The sequence below is a fragment of the Salvelinus fontinalis genome, chromosome 37 (assembly GCF_029448725.1).
Source record: "Salvelinus fontinalis isolate EN_2023a chromosome 37, ASM2944872v1, whole genome shotgun sequence".
NCBI classification, from domain to species: Eukaryota; Metazoa; Chordata; class Actinopteri; order Salmoniformes; family Salmonidae; genus Salvelinus; species Salvelinus fontinalis.
The window spans coordinates 19,124,753-19,149,735 of NC_074701.1; the positions used below are offsets into that span (position 1 = coordinate 19,124,753).

Genomic DNA, 24,983 nt, shown 5'->3' on the forward strand with positions numbered 1-24,983 from the left:
ACGGTGTTGGGCTGTAAGCACAACCCCCACCTGTGGACGTCGGGCCCTCATACCACCCTCATGGATTCTGTTTCTGACCGTTTGAGCAGACACATGCACATTTGTGGCCTGCTGGAGGTCATTTTGCAGGGCTCTGGCAGTGCACCTCCTTGCACAAAGGCGGAAGTAGCGGTCCTGCTGCTGGGTTGTTGCCCTCCTACGGCCTCCCCCACGTCTCCTGATGTACTGGCCTGTCTCCTGGTAGCGCCTCCATGCTCTGGACACATGCTGACAGACACAGCAAACCTTTTTGCCACAGCTCGCATTGATGTGCCATCCTGGATGAACTGCACTACCTGAGCCACTTGTGTGGGTTGTAGACTCCGTCTCATGCTACCACTAGAGTGAAAGCACCGCCAGCATTCAAAAGTGACCAAAACATCAGCCAGGAAGCATAGAAACTGAGAAGTGGTCTGTGGTCACCACCTGCAGAACCACTCCTTTATTGGGGGTGTCTTGCTAATTGCCTATAATTTCCACCTGTTGTCTATTCCATTTGCACAACAGCATGTGAAATTTATTGTCAATCAGTGTTGCTTCCTAAGTGGACAGTTTGATTTCACAGAAGTGTGATTGACTTGGAATTACATTGTGTTGTTTAAGTGTTCCCTTTATTTTTTTGAGCAGTGTATTATAGTCTGCAGTACAGTAATTCTACTCTTCGGGAAGGCTTCTTTTCAATGGATTATTTCACATGATCTATGATTTATGTAAGTGATAAAGTCAGAGACGCTGGTGTTTGGAGACTATATTGGCACGGGTGTTAGGCTCGGGCCGGCAAACCGTGCCAATATATCCTCCAAACACCTGCTTCGAGGGCATTATCACTTAACTATCTCGCATGACGAATCTGTGTGAAACCTGTTAAATGGGCAGATCATGTTCATTATTCACGGTCTAGTGTTAACAAGGGACTTGACCACAATCTCCAAAGTCCCTTAGCTGGATAGACCCCAGTAGCGGTGCGTGGGTAAAATCACTGGGGAAGCCAAGCCCCCCTCCCCCCTCAAAAAATAAGCCATATTACAAGCAATGTGTTACCTTACTCTGTATTGGTTTGACACAGACAAGATACATTTCTATCCTGGATGAATGGACTAGCAGACACTTACATGAAAATGACAAAACTGACAACTTATGTTGAAATGTAATTTTAATTAAATACTTCTCAGATTGTTTCCATAATAACAAAGCTATGATGATCTACTAACATTCAAACAAACACTTGATCGTTTAAGTCATGGTTTTATTTATTATATGGTCATGCAAAAATCCAGCATCCAAATGAAAACGGAGTATAGTCATATGTACCCTTAGTATATGATTACAATGCAGTAAATTTACCTTTTTTTATTAAATTTTTTGTACTTTTTTTTAAACATGATATCACTTAATTTCAATATTTGAGACAGAGACATTTTCATTGACCTTGAGGATGCAAGTAACATACAGATTTCCATTTCTTAATCAAGTAAACACAGTGAAAAATATTACCAGAAAGTAGACATGCATATTTCTTTCTCTTGTAAAACTGCATATATAGTTGTTAAAGTGTGTGGCTTTTAATGTATTTTTCAGTATTTGTTTTTGTAAGTATATCAAGGCTCTCTTCCTGTCCTGCTAGCTAGTTAGGTAGGCTATTGTATAATCCAAGGTTAACTATCCCCTCAATAACTATTTCTCTCCTCTTCTTCCCTTTGAATTCTTTTGAAGAGTTGAAGTAAACCGCATGGTAGTTCTCATTCCCATGGCTGTGTGACACCGATGCAATGAATGGAAGCATCAGGCCCAGTGGGAGAGAGAGAGAGGCCAGTGCCCACAGCACAAAGTCAGGAAAAGCTATTTGAGCCAAAACAACATCACACAGTTCAGTACTGTATACAGTGCATTATGGTGCAAAAGGGGAACAGTTTCATGGCAGATATGTCACAATGCGCAGTAGGGTGGGCGGGGCCAGTTGTGACCATGATATGAACACAGAGCACAGGTTTTGTTTTAACGCGTTTCATTCAACATGTTTTGATATCATTTTTTATGACCGAGTCTCATCGGTAGGTTGCTGTCTTTTCGGTGCCCGGCCTTCCACAGGTTCAATGGAACGCCAGTACTATGGAGCTGCTTAGCACAGAAATGAAGGGCTTAACAGCAAGCTTCACCCCTCTGGCGGTACAGTCACAAGTTGCTACAACACAGTGAAAAACAGTGTTCCAATGTTTTACCATTATCACAAAGATATGTTTTTAAAGGGAGATTGTTTTTAATGTGTATTTGTGTGTGTGTGTCTCATAACAAACATATAAACGCAACAATTTCAAACATTTTGCTGAGTTACAGTTCATATACATAAATTAGGCTCTAATCACATGATCGGGCAGGGGCACAGCCATGGGTGGGCCGGGGAGGAGAGCATAGGCCCACCCACTGGGAGCCAGGCCCAGCCAATCAGTGTTCTTTCCCCACAAAAGGACTTTATTACAGACAAAAATACTCCTCAGAAGCACCCCCCCTCCCGTTAATTGTAAAACATTGGATCACTCCTCAGCAGCAGCCCCCTCGATCCCTTAGGTGAAGATGCAGGATGTGGAGGGCTGGCGTGTTTACAAGTGGTCTGCGGTTGTGAGGCCGGTTGGACGTACTACCAAATTCTCTAAAATGATGTTATGCTAGAGAAATGAACATTACATTTTCTGGCAACAGCTCTGATGGACATTCCTGCAGTCAGCATGCCAATTGCATGCTCCCTCAACAGTGTGTTATGTGACAAAACTGCAGATTTTAGAGTGACCTTTTATTGTCCCCAGCACAGGGTGCATCTGTATAATGATCATGCTGTTTAATCAGCTTCTTGATATGCCACACCTGTCAGGTGGATGTATTATCTTGGCAAAGGAGAAATGCTCATTAAGAGGGATGTAAACAAATTTTTGCTCAAAATTTGAGATATTTAAGCTTTTTGTGAGTATGGAACATTTCTGGGATCTTTATTTCAGCTCATGAAACATGGGACCAGCACTTTACATGTTGCGTTTATATTTTTGTTCAGTGTATATATATTCAAATATAATTTGCATCGGGAGTGCACTGTGTGTGTGTTGATTCCACATATGTGTATTGTGGGAATTGGGTTGGACAGGGGAGGCTTGGGTGTGATTGGCCAGCTACCTGAGCCCCAACCCCCACCTCAACTGCCTCCCCATAGTTACAGCTCCAATCTCAAAAAGAAATGGATTATTCATAACAGTACAAACACTAACATCTAGAACAGTTACAACTGAAACCGGGATAAAGGGACCAATCCATTGATTGCTTTAAGCGTGGCCCCCGATCCACCTCCCGGCCCATCCCCAGCCAGCTGTTCGACATGCCACCACCAGCCACCGGCCAACTCAACAGCATTTTCATTTTCACATGCTTTTAGTGCCAATGACTTTACAGAGAGGTATGGCAAGCGAAGACAGACAATAATATACAATGTTCGAGAACAGGACAGGGACCAGAACAAGAGACAGGCAAAGGGTGATATCACACTGAGTGGCGCTAATAGAAAGCTGATTAGCAGGGTCGCTAACTACAGAAACACAGGTAGAGACCCCAGGAGTAAGTGAGCTTAACCTGAAGTTGCAGAAACGTTCATCTGGGGAGTGAACAGAACAGCATTGAGTCTCAAGTTTGTGCCAAACAGTACCGGCCATTTTAGATTTCATTACATTTTTCCATATTTCCCCCCCAAAAAATTTATCAAACATTATGAAAACAATAGGAAGGAGAGGTGTACGAGCGTTCAGTTTGGGGTCTCCGTCAGAATAGTAGCAGTAGGCTTGATTGTGTCATGTGCCCTCTAGTGGCCAAAAGGAAGAAGGCAAACTTGGCACACTGAACCAATAGTAGTGTTCTGCAACTTCAGGTTGTGCTGGTCAGGAGAATGTGGCCTGTAGCTGGAGGAGCAGGCTGGTCTACATACCCAAAGAGCACAGCACAGTGACCTGGATTTTGGGCCTTGTGTGAGCATGCATGTGTGCATATACACCGGGGATCTCAAAGCACAAAAGAGCTTGAAAAGGGAGCTATAGGGACATGAGAACACACCTTCACACACACGCATCCAAACCCTGAAAGTAAAGTCTTTCTCCTTATAAATATGTATACATTACTATATTAAATAAAGTCCCCATTAAAAAAAATCTTCACACACAAAATACTTTCAAATACAGCATCATTCAGGGGATAAAAATGAAGAGGTCCACAATAACACATCAGAATACAAAAAAAAGAGTCCCTTCTGCAACGCACCCGACCCATTAAAAGATAACATCTACATCAAAACAATGTCTAAAATGTTGATATTACTGTAAGTAACAATTTAGAGCTTGGTTCAATTCGTATCGCGGAAGTTCAGCACTATAACGCATTTGAAATTTAAAGGCAATGTGCTCACGTTCGTGGAGACTGCATTCACGGCAAACGCTGCATCGGTCAGCTCAATCATAAAAATTACCTTTAAATTTCAATCGCGCCATAGCGCTGAACCTGCGATACGGATTAAATCGAGCTTTTCGTTTTTCGGAAATGTTCCCTTCTAGCATTTGTTTGCATCCAACAAAAGAAATAATTAGATATGTTAACTGAAACAAACAAAAAAACAACCACCACAAAAATTAGGGTGTGCTCCTTTTTCTCTTTTTTTTAATAGAAAATTCACATTTATTTTCTTTAAATCATTACTACCATACCTGCTGATTTAAATGTGAATGTTTTTTGATAATTTATTTTACATATGTTAATACTTTAAACACCTTTCAAAACTGCAAAAAATATGGATCCATGGAAAAAGGACAAGACAGCGCCCCCCTGTGGGCGTCAGAAGCATGCACCGTCTGGAGGGCAGGGCTTCGGCTACAGCCGGCCCCCAACATATAGCTCGGGTTGGACTGGAGTGGTGGTGGTGGTGGTGTTGTCAGTCGGTCGGCTTTAAAATATTTTGTTATGTTTTCCCCTTAGATTTTAAACTTCCAAGCGGTCTCTTCTGGCAGGGCTCTTGGCGCCAATCCGACCACTGAGAAAATGCTCCAATCGGCTTCAGAATTCAGGCAAAGCTAAGAGAAAGGGAGAGAGAGTGGTAGGGAGGGCACAGGACAGCCTGTCAAGAGTGTACATCTCCAAACTACTCCTGAGTTTACATAACTTTATACACTGAGTATACAAAACATTATGAACACCTGCTCTTTCCACTACAGCCTGACCAGCTGAAAGCTATGATCCCTTATTGATGTCACTTGTTAAATCCACTTCAATCAGTGTAGATGAAGGGGAGGAGACAGGTTAACAGAGGATTTTTAAGCCTTGAGGCAATTGAGACATGGATTGGGTATGTGTGCCATTCAGAGGGTGAAAGGGCAAGACAAAATATTTAAGTGCCTTTGAATGGGGTATGGTAGTAGGTGGCAGGCACACCAGTTTGTGTCAAGAACTGCAATGTTGCTGGGGTTTTCACGCTGAACAGTTTCCCGTGTATATCAAGAATGGTTCACCCACCCAAAGGACATCCAGCCAACTTGACACAACTGTGGGAAGCATTTGGGTCAACATGGGCCAGCGTCCCTGGGGAATGCTTTCAACACCTTGGGGAGGGGATATTACTCAGTACTTGCAACAGGTGGCACATAAGATCACACACAGTGCCTTCGGAAAGTATTCAGAACCCTTGACTTTATTAATCAATTTTAGAGTAAGGCTGTAACGTAACAAAATGTGGAAAAAGTCAAGGGGTCTGAATACTTTCCGAAGGTACTGTACATCAACATAAATATTTGTACAGTATCAGCACTTCGGCACATGTGTGTGAGGGAGAGCACAGACAGACCCTAGAATAAAGCTCTCTGCAGTCAGCACCTGTGTCTGATAAAGGTTCACTGGAGAGGTGCGGCAGGCGCTCCTGAACAGTGGAAATGCACGTTGAGCCACTTGGCATCGCGGCGGTGCCACACACGGGTCTCCTCTGACTGGCAGGAGCGCGGGCGCCCCTGGCTGTCGATGTACTGGGTCAGGCGGATGTAGGCGATGCAGGCCGCGTCCTCCCCGATCAGGTGCACATGGGGGTTCAGGATGGTGGTGTGGACCGGCTTACTGTTCTTACTCAACACTACATGGGAGACAGGGACACACAGTCATCAACTTACATGAGTTGGTGTTTAAATGGACTTCATCCTTGATTAGATTCAAATAGAGAAAGACCTACCAGGCCTTAAGTGTAAAATAGTGTGCTCAGTGACTTACCTGGTAAATAAATAACAAAAATACCACGAACACATTAACGGTAGTTCCACGAATAGTGCATTTTAAGTCTCAAATATTGTTTACATTTTTATAAAATACTAAATTCAACAGTTGGATCACATACATCTATGCTTTAACAAAATCAAACCATGTAAAAATTCCAATAGTAGTGTGTTTTCATTCAAATAAGTTTTGCTTTCTCTTAGTCCAAATCTAGGAAGATTTTAACCCACTTAATGCCACGATTTTGTAAAGCCCTAATCATTAGTTGATTCATTTATATTTGGCCATCAGGTGTAAGGTCAACCCTGTAACATGAACTGAACTCTCGTTTTAATATGGTAAAACTATCCCTTTAATATATTTAGTTTTTTACAGTTTATCTGGTTCTACCCTTTTTGGACATTTTCTGGTCTTTGTATTGGAAAACTGAGCGCACCACGCCAACTGTGTTACCCATAGATAGATAGGCTAGACATGTTGCACACAAAAAGCTTACATTCCCCCTGTCACAAGGGGAGATTAGCCTGATTTAAGGTAACATCTTTAACACTCACTTTAATGGGCACTTTTATAGTCTTTTTTTACCTCTTGAGATGGTAAGACATGTATTATGAAGTTGAATATGTGCTCTTTATGACAAAATAAGGTGAAATAGTTATTTTTTACAAAATGACACTACCCAAAAGGCACCATTTGTGGAATGACAATGTCTAGTTCCTTGTTGATAAGAGATGCTTACAGTTCTCAAAGTAGAACTTGTGGAAGTCCATGCCCTCCACCAGGTTTCCCAAAGCCTCAGGTTCAAACGAGGTTAGTCCGGGGTCACAGATTCTCCTGGAGGGGAAATAAGACACATCATCAACATCTTACGTACCACATGAACAGGGCCTACTCTAGTAACGACCAGGGAAATCAGCAGGGTTAGGGTTATTCAGTTTTAAACCAGGAGGTATGGAATGTATGCGCACACACAATCTATGTATGTAAACTCACGTGTAAGCCTCAAAGTCTCCGTTGTTGATGGCCTCAATCAGCTGCTCAGTAATCTTGATGATCTCCTGTTTGCGAGCTGAAATCCGGTGAGCGATAGATAGAAATAAAGATGGCCAGATGGGATTAGAGAGACCCTAAGAGTGCTCCGGTCAGAAATACTTGAAGATCAGCATGCAGAACCCCTCCCACCCATGCTTCACCTAGCTCACTAGCCCTTTCCTGTACGGCACTGATTGCAGAGACTGCACTCACAATGCCATCAATGCCTATTGTTGTTTGGTTGTACAAAGACACAGCAGCACTACTGGGGACCACCAATCTCATAAAAACTACCCTAACAGGCCCCAGCTCCCTCCCTTTCCATTCGAATAGTCAGCCCTAATCCTACCCAAAGTACCCGGCAATGTTTGAGTTTTTGAACAGTTTCACTTCCCTAAATCTCAAGTGCATGGAAACAGTTTGTAATTCTCCTAGGTAACCTAGGTAACTTCAGATGTGTTGATGTTTTTGTTCTATAATTTCTGGTCTAAACCTCAACTATGTCTACATCTCCATCCTCAACACTCATCAGACAAGTGACACACAAACCAACTGGGCTCACTGAAATGTCATCTGGGAGGGTGACACACAGATAGCCCACTACGCCAGACAGCCTGCCAGCAGAGTCGAGAAATTCCACACAGCACGCAATCCAGCTTATATTTATACTTATACACAGTACCAGTCAAAAGTTTGAACTCATATCTGAGATTCTTCAAAGTAGCCACCCTTTGCCTTGATGACAGCTTTGCACACTCTTGGAATTCTCTCAACCAGCTTCATGAGGAATGCTTTTTCAACAGACTTGAAGGAGTTCCCACATATGCTGAGCACTTATTGGCTGCTTTTCCTTCACTCTGCGGTCCAACTCATCCGAAAACATCTCAATTGGGTTGAGGTCATCTGATGCAGCACTCCATCACTCTCCTTCTTGGTCAAATAGCCCTTACACAGCCTGGAGGTGTGTTTTGAGTCATTGTTCTGTTGAAAAACAAATGATAGTCCCACTAAGCGCAAACCAGATGGGATGGCGTATTGCAGCAGAATGCTGTGGTAGCCATGCTGGTTAAGTGTGCCTTGAATTCTAAATAAATCACTGACAGTCACCAGCAAAGCACCATCACACCTCCTCCATGCTTCACGGTGGGAACCACACATGCGGAGATCATCCTTTCGCCTATTCTGCGTCTCACAAAGACACAGCGGTTGGAACCAAAATTCGGACTCATCAGACCAAAGGACAGATTTCCACCGGTCTAATGTCCATTGCTCCTGTTTCCTGGCCCAAGCAAGTCTCTTCTTATTATTAGTGTCCTTTAGTAGTGGCTTCTTTGCAGCAATTCAACCATGAAAGCCTGATTCACGCAGTCTCCTCTGAACAGTTGATGTTGAGATGTCTGTTATTTGAACTCATTTATTTGGGCTGCATTCTGAGGTGCAGTTAACTCTGATGAACTTATCCTCTGCAGCAGAGGTAACTCTGGGTCTTCCTTTCCTGTGGTGGTCCTCATGAGAGCCAGTTTCACCATAGCGCTTGATAGTTTTTGCGACTACGTTGAAATTTTTCTGATTGACTGACCTTCATGTTTTAAAGTAATGATAGACTGTCGTTTCTCTTTGCTGATTTGAGCTGTTCTTGCCATAATATGGACTTAGCCTTATTTGGTAAAAGACCATCTTCTGTATACAACTCCTACCTTGTCACAATACAACTGATTGGCTCAAACGGTTAAAATTAACTGCCTTGTTAAAATGAACTTTTAACAAGGCACACCTGCTAATTGAAATGCATTCCAGGTGAGTACTATCAACCTCATGAAGCTGGTTGAGAGAATGCCAAAGATGTCATCAAAGCAAAGGGTGGCTACTTTGAAGAATATCAAATATCAAATGTATTCTGATTTGTTTAACACTTTTTTGGTTACTACATGATTCCATATGTGTTATTTCATTGTTTTAATATCTTCACTATTATTCTACAATGTATAAAATAGTAAAAATTAAGAAAAACCCTGGAATGGTACTATATATATAAAAACACACCTCTGTTTGTTCATATTCCCACAGGAATTATGAACTGGCAAAAAGCAGCTCAAGCCTAGCTTGATAGAAGCTGCCCCAGGGCTGTCTAACTTACTCAGCTGCACGTTGCTGTCCCCTGGGGCCACGGAGGGTGGCGCAGGCAGAGCTTGCTCTAAGTCAGGACAGGAGCTATGACCTGAACTTTTCCAATTAGCAAAAGTGTGCTTAGCATCGTCATGCAGTGGGGCAGCTGGAAGACAACATGACAACAGCAACAAAATGGCAACCATGTAAGCGATCAAAACAAACAAAAAAACACAAAAAAACTGATTGGACAACAAGACCCGTTTTCTCAAATTGGAATAATGTGCACACAAATGGCAGTGGTTACATAGTCTGTATAAGTTAACATATAACTTCACACAGGTCTGAGAGGAGCACAATGCCCATGTGCAATTGAGTTATATTAAGGATATGTTACATAAAAACCAAACTTAGAAGGACATCCACACACTAATAACAACTTAGACATACCAATAGGCATAGCGTCACACAGACGGACAGAGGGGACACCAGTGAACACTGACAGTAGAAGATGAAGACACTGTGGTTTCATGGCCAGCAGAGGGCAGCAGTCAAGCACTAAACCCAATTACAGGCCACCACAGAGAAGGATACTGCCTGAGTGAGGAAGTAGGAGAGGACAGACAGAGACACCTCAGGGACAGGGGTGGCTGTTTCGTGAGCAGACGACCAGAGCAGGCCAGTGTAGGAGTGGATCTCAATTGATCTCAAAAGTCTACAATGCCTTCATCTCTTCAGAGACCTGATGAGGGATTTGCTGCTGTCTGACCAGCAGCAAAAGTAGAGAATGCCTTTAGGCTTATTGAAATCCACCCTGTGTCTAGTCCAGCTTGTTGTCTGTCTCTGGTCTGCTCAGCTGTCAGGCTGGGTGTCCGTGTCAGGGCCATAGGGAGAGATAAATCAATTAAAAGGCCAGTGAGCCTCAGAAGGTCAGCATTATTTATTCTCTCTGTCAGAGAAAGGAGGGGAAGAGAAAGAGAGGAAGACGTAATGTGGGGAGAGGGACGGAGAGAGATGCAGAAGCTACATGTAAGACACTGGGTCCCAGATTCAGGTTTCCACTTAAATGAGTAGGGAAAGCCAACAGTGAACGCATGTCTGTGCAAAACAGTGTATATACACAGCACGTGAGCACAGCATGGTAACGTTTTTGTCATAGCACAGCGGATATCGGACATGCTTTTGGCAAGGTCTGAGAGGGACTGGAACAGGCTGAGTGATAGATAGGACAGCTGAGTAGCGTCAGTCTGATGAGCTGACACAGAGCTAAGCAGGAGAGATGTGAGACACACATTTTACAATGTCTCACTGAGACGCAGGAGTCGCACTCACTCCAATCACTCAGCAGCAATCTGGAAACTTTTAATGGTGAAATATTTTTAGTATTACATTTTTTGGATCCCTAAATCCCTGTCCGTGTCCAAATACCCGTACCTGCGTTCTAAATAGTAGGAATTTTGGATATCCGAAAAAAGACAGTTTTGTAGTATTTGAAATGTTTAAAATTAAATATGCTTTAAATGCTAGGATTTCATACTTATTTTCCAAATGGCCGGAATCTACGCAATTGTGCAATAGATGTTCTAAATAGTATGTACTATTAGTACACAGTATGTTCTAAATAGTATGTACTATTAGTACACAGTATGCAGTTTAAATAGGTAGTAGGCAAGCCAGATTTCGGACTCGGCCATTGGCTAATGACTGTCCAAATTAATATTGTCTTAGTATGCATTTGTCTGGAATACTTTGATAAAAATGATTAGTGATTGTAATAATTTGTTCATTTTTTTGGGGGTGGGCAAGTGATATTCATGTGCACAAACAAACAGAAGATCCTGCAGCTGATATAACTCTATTGAAGATAGTGAGGGGGACCTTGTACAGTCTTCAGCTGGATACAATCCGTATCGCCGAAGTTCTAGCACTGTAGCGTGCTTGAAATGTAAAGGCTATTTCCGATTGAGCCGACATATGCAGCGTTTACCGTGAATGCAGTCTCCGCTAAAGTGGGCACATTGCCTTTACATGTCAATCGGGCCTACACCACGGAACTACAGCACTACGGATTGAATCTAGACCCTAATATTAATGGAGGAACAGTATTATAGGGACAGTATTATGGGGACAATATAAATGAGTTCATAGGGGGAAAGGACACAAATGTCAGAGTTGAGAGGGATGGTACTGCTGCTGACTTACAGGCGGGTGGGCAGTGAGGGGGCTGAGCCTGGGTCTGTTCCTCACTGGCACTGCACTGGCTGACCATTGCGCTGTCCGCGCTAGACCCGCACGCAGACACTGCCCCCACCGCAACACACACACGCCAGAGAGAGACACAGGAGGATCAGACACAGTTCTATACACTCTACTATTTTACCAAGAGAAAACAGTACACCCACAACCCGACCATACACTAGCAAAACCCGCCACACGTTATATATCCCACCACCTCCGTACACAGAGACACACAGGGAGGGGTGTGTATGTCTCCATCACAACTAGCCAGAGAAACGTGGGAGTGAGACCACACTGTACACACACCTCACAAATCAGAAGACACCACAGTGTTACATGTTCAATATCTGACACAACGTTAACTCCCTATTTTACATTCCAGCTGTGCCGATCTCGGAGGAGGAGAGTGTGTATAGCCACTTGGCCAGCACTCCGTATCCATGTCCCAATCCCAGCTCTTCACAGCACTCTTTTTGAGGCGACATCAGTGCTGAGAGCCACAGAGACGCATACTGTCATACAGCTCCACTGTGGAGGAGACAAGAGGGTTCCAATCTTTCTGCCAATGCTTCTCTTTTCTCTCCTACAACATACTGTAAACTGCAGAGCCTTCAAAGTATTCACACCCCTTAACTTTTTCCACATTTTGTTGTGTTACAAAGTGGGATGTAAAGTAAGGATTTAATTGTCATCTTTTTGTCAACGATCTACATAAAATACTCTGAGGAATAAAAAAACAAACATGAAAAATCAAACGCCCGAGTCAATACATGTTAGAATCACTATAGAACAAAAAGAAGTTGATGCTGGCTTGTAAATAATTCCTTAACAGCCTTTGTGCAAACAAAGTTTCAGAAGTAATCGAAGCACTCTTATGTAGTGGAAAAATGAAAAAGCCTTTCATGTATTACGGCTTATGCGTGGCAAGAATTTAAAAAAAAAACAGTGCAACACCACAAAATAAATGCAATATCATAAAAGTCAAAAACTGTGTACACATGAGCTCGTTACCAAATGTATGTAAGAATGGAGAACAAAAATGTAAATAAGCCCCAAACCAATTTACTTTGGAACCCCCCGGAACCAAGAGGCAGCCACGGTTAAGGAACATCATGAAACGTAAATGGAGCATCATTGAAAGTGATCCTACTCTGTGCGATGTGTTCACTGAACTCCCAGCATTCTCTTACAGGATAGGTTGGTGTGCAGCGACCTCATCCTAGTAACTAAGCCAAGTTAGCTCCCCAAGCCCACAGGCAACTTCCCATGTGGTAAGTGCAATCACTGCCATCACACTGTAAAAACAAATATGTTCGGGGACACTTGTGGACTAAACCCTATCAAGTGCAATCCTTTGTAAACAGCAAAACTACCTATGTGCTGTACAGGCTGGAGTGGCCATGTGGGTGCTTTTACATAGGACATACTAAGAGAAGGCTCAAGGACAGGGTGTCTGAACATGCATATGCTATAAGGACTGCTAACAACAAATATCATATGGTTAAACATTACAGACAGGTTGGCCATGTCAGCCCAAACTCTCTGAAAGCCATGGCCATTGAAGTGGTTCCCAGTTCTAGCGGGGGGGTGGGGTCTCAAACACCTCCTACAACACAACATGTTCTGGATCTTTAAACTAAGGGTCACTGTATTGCCAGGTCTAAATGAGGAAATTGATTATTCACCCTTCCTGTAAGAGATATATGGTTTACAAAATGTTTTTGTAGTAAAAAAAGAAAATTGTTCTCCATTCTTAAATTTGGAAACATGAGCTCATGTGTACACAGTTTGTTTTTTCCTTTTGTGATATTGCACTTATTTTGTTGTTTCATTTGTATTATGCCATGTTTATTTTGTTTATCTTTGTATATTAAATGTGGGTTTTTTTTCTCAAGGTTTTGGTAGAGTAATGAATTGAATCACTTACTGTGAGAGCTGGGATATACACCTGTTTATTCACCACTATTCCTTGTCACCCTGATAAAGTGTTGTAGCCGCAACACGCCTGTGTTTTGTTATTCTCGCCACGCATAAGCCGTAAAACATGAAAGGCTTTTACATTTTTCCACTACATGAGTGTGCTTTGATTACTTCTGGAAGTTTGTTTGCAGAAAGGCTGTTCCAGCATCAACTTCTTTTTGTACTATAGTATTTTATCCCATGATCAAAGAGCACCTCATGGATTAACTATACTGAACAAAAATATAAACGCAACATCCAACAATGTCAATGATTTTACTGAGTTACAGTTCATATAAGGAAATCAGTCAATTGAAATAAATTCATTAGGCCCTAATCTATGGATTTCACATGACTGGGCAGGGGCGCACAGAAATTAACATTAAATGCAGTCAGCATTCCAATTCCACACTCCCTCAAAACTTGAGACATCTGTGGTATTGTGTTCGGTGACAAAACTGCACATTTTAGAGTAGCCTTTTATTGTCCCCAGCACAAGGTGCACCTGTGTAATGATCATGCTGTTTAATCAGCTTCTTGATATGCCACACCTGTCAGGTGGATGGATTATCTTGACAAAGGTTAAATGCTCACTAATAGGGATGTAACACATTTGTGCACAGCATTTCAGTGAAATAAGCTTTTTGTGCATATGGAACATTTCTGGTATATTTTATTTCACCTCATGAAACATGGGACCAACACCTTACATGTTGTGTTTTTATATTTTTGTTCTGTATATAAACCAAAGAAGCGCTTCTCTCCTATGTTAAAATCACCTTTAGCAGCGATTAAAGCTATAGAGTCTTTCTGAGTAAATCCCTGAGCTTTTCACACCTGAATTTTGCAAAATTTTCCCATTATTCTTTTCACATTCTTCAAGCTCTGTCAAATTGGTTGTTGATCATTGCTAAACAACCATTTTCAGGTCTTGCCATACATTTCCAAAAAGATTTCAGTCAAAATTCTAGCTTGGCCACTGAGGAACATTCACTGTCCTCTTGGAAAGCAACTCCAGTGTAGATTTGGCCCTGTGTTTTAGGTTATTGTCCTGCTGAAAGGTGAATTAATCTCCCAGTGTCTGGTGGAAAGCAGACTGAACCAGGTTTTCCTCTAGAATTTTGACTGTGCTTAGCTCTATTTCTTTTATTTTTTATCCTGAAAAACTTCCCAGTCCTTAATGATTACAAGCATACCCATAACATGACGCAGCCACCACTACATGTTGTATTGGATTTGCCTCAGAAATAACACTTTTGTATTCAGGACAAAAAGTGATTTGCTTTTCCACATTTTTTGCAGTATTACTTTAGTGCCTTGTTGCAATCAGGATGAATGTTTTGAATATTTTATTCAGTACACGCTTCCTTCTTTTCACGCTGTCAATTAGGTTGGTATTGTGGAGTCCATCTTCAGCTTTCTCCTAAGACAGCCATTAAACTCTGTTTTAAAGTCACTATTGGCCTCATTGGCCTGAGCGGTGTCCTTCCTCTCCGGCAACTGAGTTAGGGAGGACGCCTGTATCTTTGTAGTGACTGGGTGTATTGATACACCATCCATAGTGTAATTAATAACTTTACCATGCTCAAAGGGATCTTCAATGTAATTTGTATTTACCCATCTACCAATCGGTGCCCTTCTTGGCAAGGAATTGGAAAACCTTCCTGGTCTTTGTTGTTGAAATACACTGCTCGACTGAGGGACCTTTCAGATAATTGTATGCGTGGGGTACAGAGATGAGGTAGTCATTAAAAAATCATGTTCAACTATTATTGCACACAGAGTGAGTCCATGCAACTTATTATGTGACTTGTTGAGCAAATGTTTACTCATGAACTCATTTAGGCTTGCCATAACAAAGGGGTTGAATACTTTTCAGACATTTCAGCTTTTCATTTTTTATTAATTTGTAAAAACTTTTAAAAAACATAATTCCACTTTGACAGTATTGGGTATTGTGTGTAGGTCAGTGACCAAAAATCTCAATTGAATCCAATTTAAATTCAGGCTGTAACACAACAAAATGTGGAATAAGTCAATGTGTGTGAATACTTTCTGAATGCACTGTAGGTCTCTGGAAATACTGTATGAGAGTGACGATTGACATGGGCTTTCATCGATTCCGATGTCTATGTGCACATGTGTGCGCGCGTCTATATCTGTGTCTCTGGGTTTAAGACCTGAAAGAGGCCTCTGTGTTGGCACATTTTGTCACCCTCTCTCAGAATGTGGGGCCTTTTCACTCGTCGGCAGGATGACGTTAGTGCCAGAGAACCTGTCGGTCCTGGAGTCTGTTGCTATATCTCCTGACGACTTGAAACGAGGGTGCCCTCATAAAAGCCTGCGCAGGCCCTCCCCCACCACCTCGTTAACACTGTTTAAGCAACCAGTTAAAATACAACGAAGTTGTTATCTAAACACAGCAGTTTGGACGAGCAGTAAAAAGGTTTTGACACCTGTAAACCCACCGTTTCATGACTCTTCTGAACAGGACAGCTCTGTTATCAATGTTATTGCGCTCTGAGTGCAAATAGCACACACACACACACACACACACACACACACACACACACACGTTTTAGAGTGGTGGAATCCCAACTCTTTAAGCCCATGGGAGCTGTGAGACCAATAATGGGGAGACTAGGAACTATCTAAAGACATATAAGGCCTTCATGTGCTAGTTTAGTAGTTTGTTCAGACAAAGCATAGTCTACGTCCACGGCTAGACCGCTCAGTATTCAGCTCCGTCTCTCACAGTCTGAAAAGCTAAGACTACTGTGCTTTTTTTTCCATTCTCAGCAAGACATTTCCTTTCACTCTGTAGGAATACAAACTACTTTGACTTCTCCACAGCAGCTGTAAGGACCAAAGGAAAAGCTGTTCTCCAGTGCTTCCTCATTCCCTCTCTAGCTATATAATGTATACTCATTTACAAACACCTTCCATCTGTGTTTACCTCTCCTATAGGACACATTTCCCAGATGCTCACAGGCCCAGACACCAGCCTGACAGTTAACTCAGGCCATCAAAGGCTCCCAGGCCTTGATCATAATCTATTCTCTTTCTAAAGAAACGAAGGAGAAGGATTGACAACACAGGAGCACATGAATGATCAGTTTGTATCCCCATTTCTCAGATAACTATGGCTTCTTCAATCATGTGTATAATATATACTACCTCAAGAGAATCCACTGGCCAAGATCTCTGAGGCCCATCTTGAATTCTAGCCCTGTCTTTCTGACCAACACTTTTGCAGACAGATATAGAGATAGAAGACGTGCGAGAACATGCAGAGTAGGTGAACGTTTGGCATACCTTTCCTACCTTTCACGTCCTCCTCTTCTGTGATGTTACAGCTCTCTGTAGAGCCCTGTAGGGGAGAGGAGTGATGGACAGAAACACGGAGGATAGAGAGGAGGAGGGAATGAGAGACAGAGATATAACAGGAGGAAACAGCGTTAGTCTGTGTGCTGAGGGATGACTTGGATGGGGCCTTTCCCAGGTGGACGGACAGACAAACGGTTGGACGGACGCTCCCTCGGAGGAACACAAACCCTGCACAAACCAGCCAGGCAAACAGGAGGGCGAGCGCATGAGGACCCACACCAAACACAGCCTTTTGGTGAGGTGGGGTACAAACTGTGTATTAAGGGTGTGTGTATGTGACTTTTTCGGTGTGTATGTGACTTTTTTGGTGGCTAAGCCAGTGTGGTTTGGGCGAGTGAGGGACTGTTGCAGCAGTTGCGGCTTGTGTGTTTTGAGGGTTAGTGCGACTAAGTTAGTGTGACTGTCAGTAGATGTGGAGTGGTTAAGCGTTCATGGCGTTAGCGTCGCGCTAAGGTATCTTAGTAGAGCTCCAGCCACTCTGAGGTACCTTAGTGACCACTCTAAGGTATTTTAGCATTAGCATTAGCCTATAGCGGCTATGGGATTAGAGAGGTGCAGTAGCGGCTTACCTTGGTGCCATCAGCTGGGTTGTGCACAACAGTGGTCTGTGGTTCCTAGGGGAAGCAGGAGAGAGTTTAACATGCGTTGACCACCAGGGAAGGCCCAGGGCGTGTGGGTTACACACAGTCCACACGCCCGGAGCATGTAAACACACAAACACAGCGCCAAGCACACACGCCACAGCACAGAGGCAGCAGAGGGGCTCCGTCATGGGGGGCGACGAGACAGGATGGGGTTTTGAGAATTAGACCATACTACAAACTACCCCATTTCACTAGAGGAAGGAGCTATGGACTATGTCACTTATCATTGGAGCGATCAGACGTAGAAGAGGGCCTCTAAAACGTAAAGAAACAGAGGAGGGGACACACACACAGACGGAAAAGGCTGCAAAGTCTGAATTGAGGATGAGGGGATTGACTGGCTATGAGATTGGATCAGCAGCCCCCCTCCTTCTCCAACCTAGACCCTGCCGTCACAGTCAGTCACCATGGAAACACTCATCGCAAAAGCGCCTAATAGCTTACAATACTGCATCACAGACACCCCCAAGGCACTCCCACATAGCACACCCCTGGACCTTCCCACAGGACACTGGTCTACAGACTCAATCTCAACAAAACCACCTACACACATGAAGATGCAGTCCCTCAGATAATGGGGCCATTAGCTTAAAGGGATAGTGCAACGTTTTGGCAATTGAGACATACAAATGGTATCCATGAGTTAATCTCTGGGTTAGTAGAAAGAAGGGCTTAGTCGCCAAAATGTTGCACTGTCCCTTTAAATGGTACCACAGAGCCTGACATTCTGCCCTTCAGGAAGTTTATGCATCGTAGCTGATCAGAAAAAGCTTGGAGACTGATATAGCATAGACAGCACTGTCTTGGGATGACTGACAGATCAACTGAGCGGGGACCCAGAGAGACAAACCATCATTTAACACTGACCACATCAGCCAATGAATCCACAACAACACCAAATATCTTACCGGTAGCCCTACTGGAGAAGAGTAAGAAACGAATCTTCCCAATCAGTTTGATGGAGGTGGTCCTCTGATTTGGCTTTGATAGAAAAGGGTTTCTCTTAGCCTGGGCAGGGCTCTACAGTGCAACCATTTTACGTGTATATGCGAGCTGGAATTTGAATTTAGGAGCAGCATTGCACCTAGACAAATGAAGGGTGGGTGCCTGATTGACATTCCACAATTCTACAGTACATTGTTGCCTTGCCAAACACCCGGGCTAAGATTCTCTCCCTCCTACAGGTTTAAAGTCTCTCTCAGGTCACTGGAGCTCAGTAGTCTGTCTGACAGACACCGCTATACATGCCTCTAGGCTTTTTCACCACAGTTCTTTGCTTCCCCTGTATATGTTCTGTTAACAGAGTAGAGGGACAGAGACAGGACTGGAAAGGGAGGTTCAATGTCACTTTAGATGAGTTGTATTATTGAAATGTTGTGTGGGTGCCCTGGGGGAAGGGTTCACAAGGAAATACTTGTAGATAGAGGGACTGCATATTCCATACAATTGGGATATCTCTGTTTCCTGACATTTCTGGATCCTGTTTTACCCATGAGCTTTTGAATCCTGTTTTAATTTGGATCCTGTTTTAATGAGCTTTTGAATTTCCTTGTTTTGAATTTGGTATCATAGTTTAAAAAAATATTTTGACACACACCCCGGTTATTCAGCTACCGTCCTATAAATGTGTAGCGTATCAAATCCCCAGCATTATCACAGGAGAAATACAAATACCCACAACAGACCCCTAGGAACATTCAATCGTGACATTGTGAATATATTCTAAAGTACCATTATCTGTGTATGTTTTGTTGTGCATCGTCATATATGTCTGTGTTTGACAAGAAAGTAGGATTGGGTAAAACAGGAGCCTCGTGAGAGAGGGTCACAGGCACAAACCAGTTGTTCGGTTTAAAAACCATCAAAACCATCGTCAACATCACACTTTTTTCAAAATGGAGGTGAAGAGGAGAGGGTGGAAGGAACGGAGGGGAAAAAAGGGAGAGTCAATAAAGGGGATGAGACAAATAGATGGCAAAAAGCAAGAACTAAACAGAAACTTAGGGACTAATCCAACGGAACAGGGTGAGTAAAGCAACAATGAGAGAAACCAAGTATAGATGAGATACCATTGGTGCTGAAGATGATATGCTGCTGTCTTTGGTGCTGCTGGTACTGCTCACTACACTGTTTTTATTGTTGTTTGTCTGCGGCTGGGACAACAAAAACAACAACACAAAATGACTTCTACAGAGTATACTGTATGTATATATATAGGCAGACCCATGGGACTGTTCAGCCCCAGTCTACGAGGCTGAGGTGCAGGTCGGTGAGTGTGTGTCATGGAAGAGATATCTTCTTCAGGCTACAGTAAACAATGTTGTCTGCAGAGACTTACGCCTGCAGTGTGCCTGCCAATGTGGTGTTTTTGCAGGGACAATTGTTGTCTGTACAGTATGCACTACGCACTTGCTTTAATTCAGCAGCAGTGTTTTCCCTTTGATACATAAAATGACTGCCTCTTTTGAAAGTCAAAAGGGAATTTGTAGGTGCAGAAAGACGCGCTCTGAAGACATTGACACTTCTGTGCAAGCAAATGAACATTCTTGACACGCTAAATTAATTTAGCGATTTTCTTTCATTTCGGAAATGCCTGTGTGGAGGTCTCTAATTGGGTGTTTGAAGTGGTTTTGAGTTCGTGTCTACCTCTTGAGTGTGATTTCTCTTGTTGCATTACAGTCTACAGTCTTTGCAGATATTGCACACTTTAGTAACATTTCTAAATACACAGGAATATCGAACACATTGTAAAAAAATCTCTTAACGACTTTGAGAGTAGAACCATACAGGACCCAGCACTTCAATCTCAATATTGATTGGCACCTGCTAGGATAAAGAAACCACTGTCCCTGGGGACAGCATAGAACACAGTCTGCACCACCTTGTGGAATCAGATCAGAACAAGCACTTAACATCTATGGACCACAAAGAGTCAACCCAGACAGCCAATATCAAATGGCTACAGAATCTGGTTAAGGAATGAAGAATAAGTGACTAGCGGCGTCTAGTTGTCTGAGTCTGTGCATGCAGTGAAAGGCCTTGATGAGAAGGTTGGTGTCTCTCCCAAACGGTTCAGGCATGTATGTATCTGGAGGATTTCCTGAGTAAGACAATGAAAAGTAAGTTGCATAGAGAAGAAAGCCTCTCGCCAACAACCCCACAGCCTGACTGTTGTGTCAATAAAGAGCACTAGACCCTAGAATATCTTCAAGGCAAATAAGAATGTAACTAATATTGCAACTATCCCTTTAACAGAGAGTCTTTCCAGATGAATTCATGAGAGGTGTTGAAAAGTAGGATCTGTCAATAAAAGGTTAAGAGCAAAATGCTGTTGAGGTTTCAGCTGGTACCGGAGTACTTTACTGGTGATCAAATGTCCCAGACAGAGTAGCCTTTTGACACGTCTCTGCCGTGGTCACACTGATACTGAACAAGGCACAGCTCAATGCTCACATTCCCCAGAAACTGAAGCTACAGTACACGTCAGACATTAGTCCAGTGCCACCACTCCTCTCTTTCTCTTCTAACAGAAACTAACGGCTAAATGATCACAACTACCCGTGAAAGGGGATGAGATGGTTGTGATGGTGGGCACATTTGATTGTAGTATTATCGTTCTAAGCAATATGGACATTCTTATGGTTTTAATGGACCCACAATAGGTTTGAAGAGAGCATTTTAAACACTCATTCCATCCCAAGAGTAATGCAAGCAAAGCTTCAGTGTCTAGTTCAGCTGTTCCAGCTCTGGGGCATAGAACCTAACTCTGTTAAGACTATAATACTGTGTAGCCTACTGTGTATTTCTAACATTGAAATCTTTACATCAAAGAGAACAAGAGCTGTCGTCGCTAAGACGGCGTCATCTCTTAAAGCTAGAATCCTTAATAGCTACATCAATTTTTAAACTTATAAATGAATGATATATACCCATTAATGATATATACCCATATACCCAAGAATATAACTTATATGCATCATGAACTTAATTTAACTGTCGTACCTCATCAGACCCCAAAATATAAGTTATTTTACGCCAATGTTTGTAAACAAAGGCAATGTGAACAAACACTGTATAGCCTATAACTGTTAGTTTTAATTAAGAATTCTACCTTTAAATTATAAATAGTAGCACTTATATAACTGTTAGTGTAGTGTATCAATGTTATAAATATAATTTAGACTAGCTTAAATACAGTTTCTTGATTCATTTTCCTGGTAGGCTCACAGATTCCCAATTTAATTCAATACATATACCTTTACAATTAGACTGAAAAACAACTGACCTACATTCAACCCCAAACCACAAATGACAGCTACTCTACATAGCAGATCTTTTCATGGAGTGTGTATGGTGTTGTGGGGAGTGTGCAGTGGTGGTAAGCATGGGGCTTGAGATAGTGCTGGGGTGGGGTGGTGCAGGATGGCCAGAGAAGAGGGGTCCAGGCTGTGGGATGGATCCTTACAGTGGGCCTCAATGAGGCTCTATGGTTGCGTCTACAGGCAGCCCAATTCTGATATTTTTTCCACTCACTGGTATTTTGACCAATCACATCAGATCTTTTCACATAAGATATTTTTCAGTGCTGATCTGATTGGTCAAAAGACCAATTAGTAAAACATGATCAGAATTTGGCTGCTTGTGTAAACGCAGCCAAAGACATGTGAGGTACACTACATGACCAAAAGTATGTGGATACCTGCTCGTCGAACATCTCATTTCAAAATCATGGGCATTATTATGGAGTTGTTACCCCCTTTGTTGCAATAATAGCCTCCAGTCTTCTGGGAAGGCTTACCACTAGATGTTGGAACATTGCTGTAGGGACTTGCTTCCATTCAGCCACAAAAGCATTAGTGAGGTCTGGCACTGATGTTGGGCAATTAGGACTGGCTCGCAGTCAGCGTTCCAATTCATCCCAAAGGTCTTCGATGGGATTGAGGTCAGCGCTCTGTGCAGGCCAGTCAAGTTCTTGCACACCGATCTTGACAAACCATTTCTGTATGGACCTCACTTTGTGCACAGGAGCATTGTCATGCTGAAACAGGGAAGGGCCTTCCCCAAACTGTTGCCACAAAGTTGGAAGCACAGAATCGTCTAGAATGTCATTGTATGCTGTAGCATTAAGATTTCCCTTCACTGGAACTAAAGGGCCTAGCCCAAACCATGAAAAACAGCCCCAGGCCATTATTCCTCCTCCACCAAACTTTACAGTTGGCACTATGCATTGGGGCAGGTAACATTCTCTTGGCATCCGCCAAACCCAGATTCTTCCGTCAGACGGCCAGATGGTGAAGCTTGATTCCTCACTGCTCCAGAGTCCAACGGCGGCGGGCTTTACACCACCCCAGCCGACGCTTGGCATTGTACATTGTTGATCTTAGGCTTGTGTATGGCTGCTCGGCCATGGAAACCTATTTCATGAAGCTTCCGACGAACAGTTCTTGTGCTGACATTGCTTCCCGATGCGGTTTTGAACTTGGTAGTGAGTTTTGCAACTGAGGACAGACGATTTTTACGCACTACGAGCTTCAGCACTTGGTGGTCCAGTTCTGTAAGCTTGTGTGGCCTACCACTTCACGGGTGAGATGTTGTTGCTCCTAGATGTTTCCACTTCACAATAACAGCACTTACAGTTGACCGGGGGAGCTCTAGCAGGGCAGAAATTTGATGAACTGTCTTGTTGGAAAGGTGGCATCCTATGACGGTGCCACGTTGAAAGTCACTGAGCTCTTCAGTACGGGCCATTCTACTGCCAATGTTTATCTATGTAGATTGTATGGCTGTGTGCTTGATTATATACGCCTGTCAGCAACGGGTTTGGCTGAATCCACTCATTTGAAGGGGTGTCCACATACTTCTGTATATTTAGTGTAGGTACTGTAGGTGACTGCACATGCAAGCACTCCACATCTCCTATGCGTCATCCCTACTCAATTCCAGTCCCAAGGTCTGCAGTACTGCTGGTTTCTATCATTCCCCTCTAATCAGGGAGTAATTCAGACCTGGGACACCAGGTGATTGGAATCTCTGGTCAATCAGTAACACTGGTCAATCAACTGCCAGGGAGAAAATAAAGCCAGCAGTAATGCGGATTTGACTACCCCTGTCCTGTTGGTCACTACAGAGAGGCTGTGATTGGATGACCATTTCAGAGTGTTCTTTGCCCTGTGACATTCTCTGTCCTGTGACATTCCCCAAAATATGTATTGGTCACTACTGGGTTGTTGCTGCTAAAGATTATTTTGTAGGCAACCAAGACAGAAAAAATAAAAGTGGGAAAAAGAGAAAGTTTCTCTTAAAGGGGAAAAACATGAGGGTTCAATAAATCCTCCAAAACTTGAAAAATAAAGAAACAAAAAATATAGATATTTACAATGGCACAAATGCACCCTATTCCTGTTGCTAGGCCAAGTCTGCTGCCATGGGATACACTACCATTGCCATGGTAATCAGTGCGTCTCTGGGAAAGTGGAATGGGGGGGTCACTTGTGTGTCCCTTTTCAAACAGATCCTGAAAATTACTTCAAATGTTTTCTCTCCTATACAGACAAATGTTCCTTCCCTGCATCAAAAAAACAACATTGAACTCTATCTATGCTATTTATTTTCTGCTACAGTTCTTTTTTCCGGCTCTTAGGAGGGTTGTGAGGGAGAGACCTTGGCTATGGTTTGGGGTTTGAGTTTCTGGCTTGGCACTGACCTACAGCTTCTTTCTGGGCAACCCTGGAGCTGCGAGCCAATGTGAGGGATGAAGGGACCTACTCTGGGGGGAGACAGTAGGCTAGTGAGACCATAGACAGGTAGGCTTGGCCTGGCTGCTGGGGAGAGCATTGAGGGGAAATGCAGATGCAGGAAAGGGATGGTGTGTGTTTTTTGCGTGCGCGCATTTGTTCGTGTGTCTGTTTGCGCATGTATGCGTGTGTTAGCCCATATACTGTAGATACTGGTTCTGTGGAAGGGAAATGGCTATGGTGGTGAGAATGCTGGAGATGTTGGATGGAATTGAGAGAGCCAATGGAATTCCAACAAGACAAACTGCCACAGACCCTCTAGCATCTCGACCGAGAGAGAAATAGAGAGAGAGGGAACAAAAGAGAGAAGGAACAAAAGAGAGAAGGAGAAAGAGAGAGAGGGAACAAAAGAGAGAAGGAGAAAGAGAGAGAGGGAATAAAAGAGAGAAGGAGATAGAGAAAGACAAAGCAGATCTCACCATCAAACAAACACTGGAGCTGGACTTCCTTTTCTGAACAGATTGCAACAGAGAGGAGGGAAAAACAGGGCATCATAGGGAAAAATGAA

General features: G+C 43.0%; 1 protein-coding gene across 27 annotated transcripts in view; it reads right to left on the reverse strand.

The window, feature by feature from the left end:
• Positions 1-1,268: 1,268 nt before the first annotated feature.
• LOC129836313 (calcium/calmodulin-dependent protein kinase type II subunit gamma) overlaps positions 1,269-24,983 on the reverse strand; it is a 101,931-nt gene continuing 78,216 nt past the window's right edge. For 2 of the 27 annotated variants that reach the window (XM_055902304.1, XM_055902307.1), the window contains 10 exons: positions 24,895-24,927; positions 19,751-19,834; positions 17,607-17,651; positions 16,966-17,020; positions 11,656-11,754; positions 9,485-9,619; positions 7,309-7,384; positions 7,055-7,149; positions 5,929-6,178; positions 1,269-5,132 (listed from right to left, as the gene is read on the reverse strand). In XM_055902304.1, coding sequence (XP_055758279.1) covers positions 5,946-6,178; positions 7,055-7,149; positions 7,309-7,384; positions 9,485-9,619; positions 11,656-11,754; positions 16,966-17,020; positions 17,607-17,651; positions 19,751-19,834; positions 24,895-24,927 — 855 coding nt within the window. In that variant the 3' untranslated portion in view covers positions 1,269-5,132; positions 5,929-5,945. The remainder of the gene's footprint in view (positions 5,133-5,928; positions 6,179-7,054; positions 7,150-7,308; positions 7,385-9,484; positions 9,620-11,655; positions 11,755-16,965; positions 17,021-17,606; positions 17,652-19,750; positions 19,835-24,894; positions 24,928-24,983) is intronic. The other 25 variants (XM_055902308.1, XM_055902314.1, XM_055902305.1 and 22 more) reach the window with 16 other exon arrangements.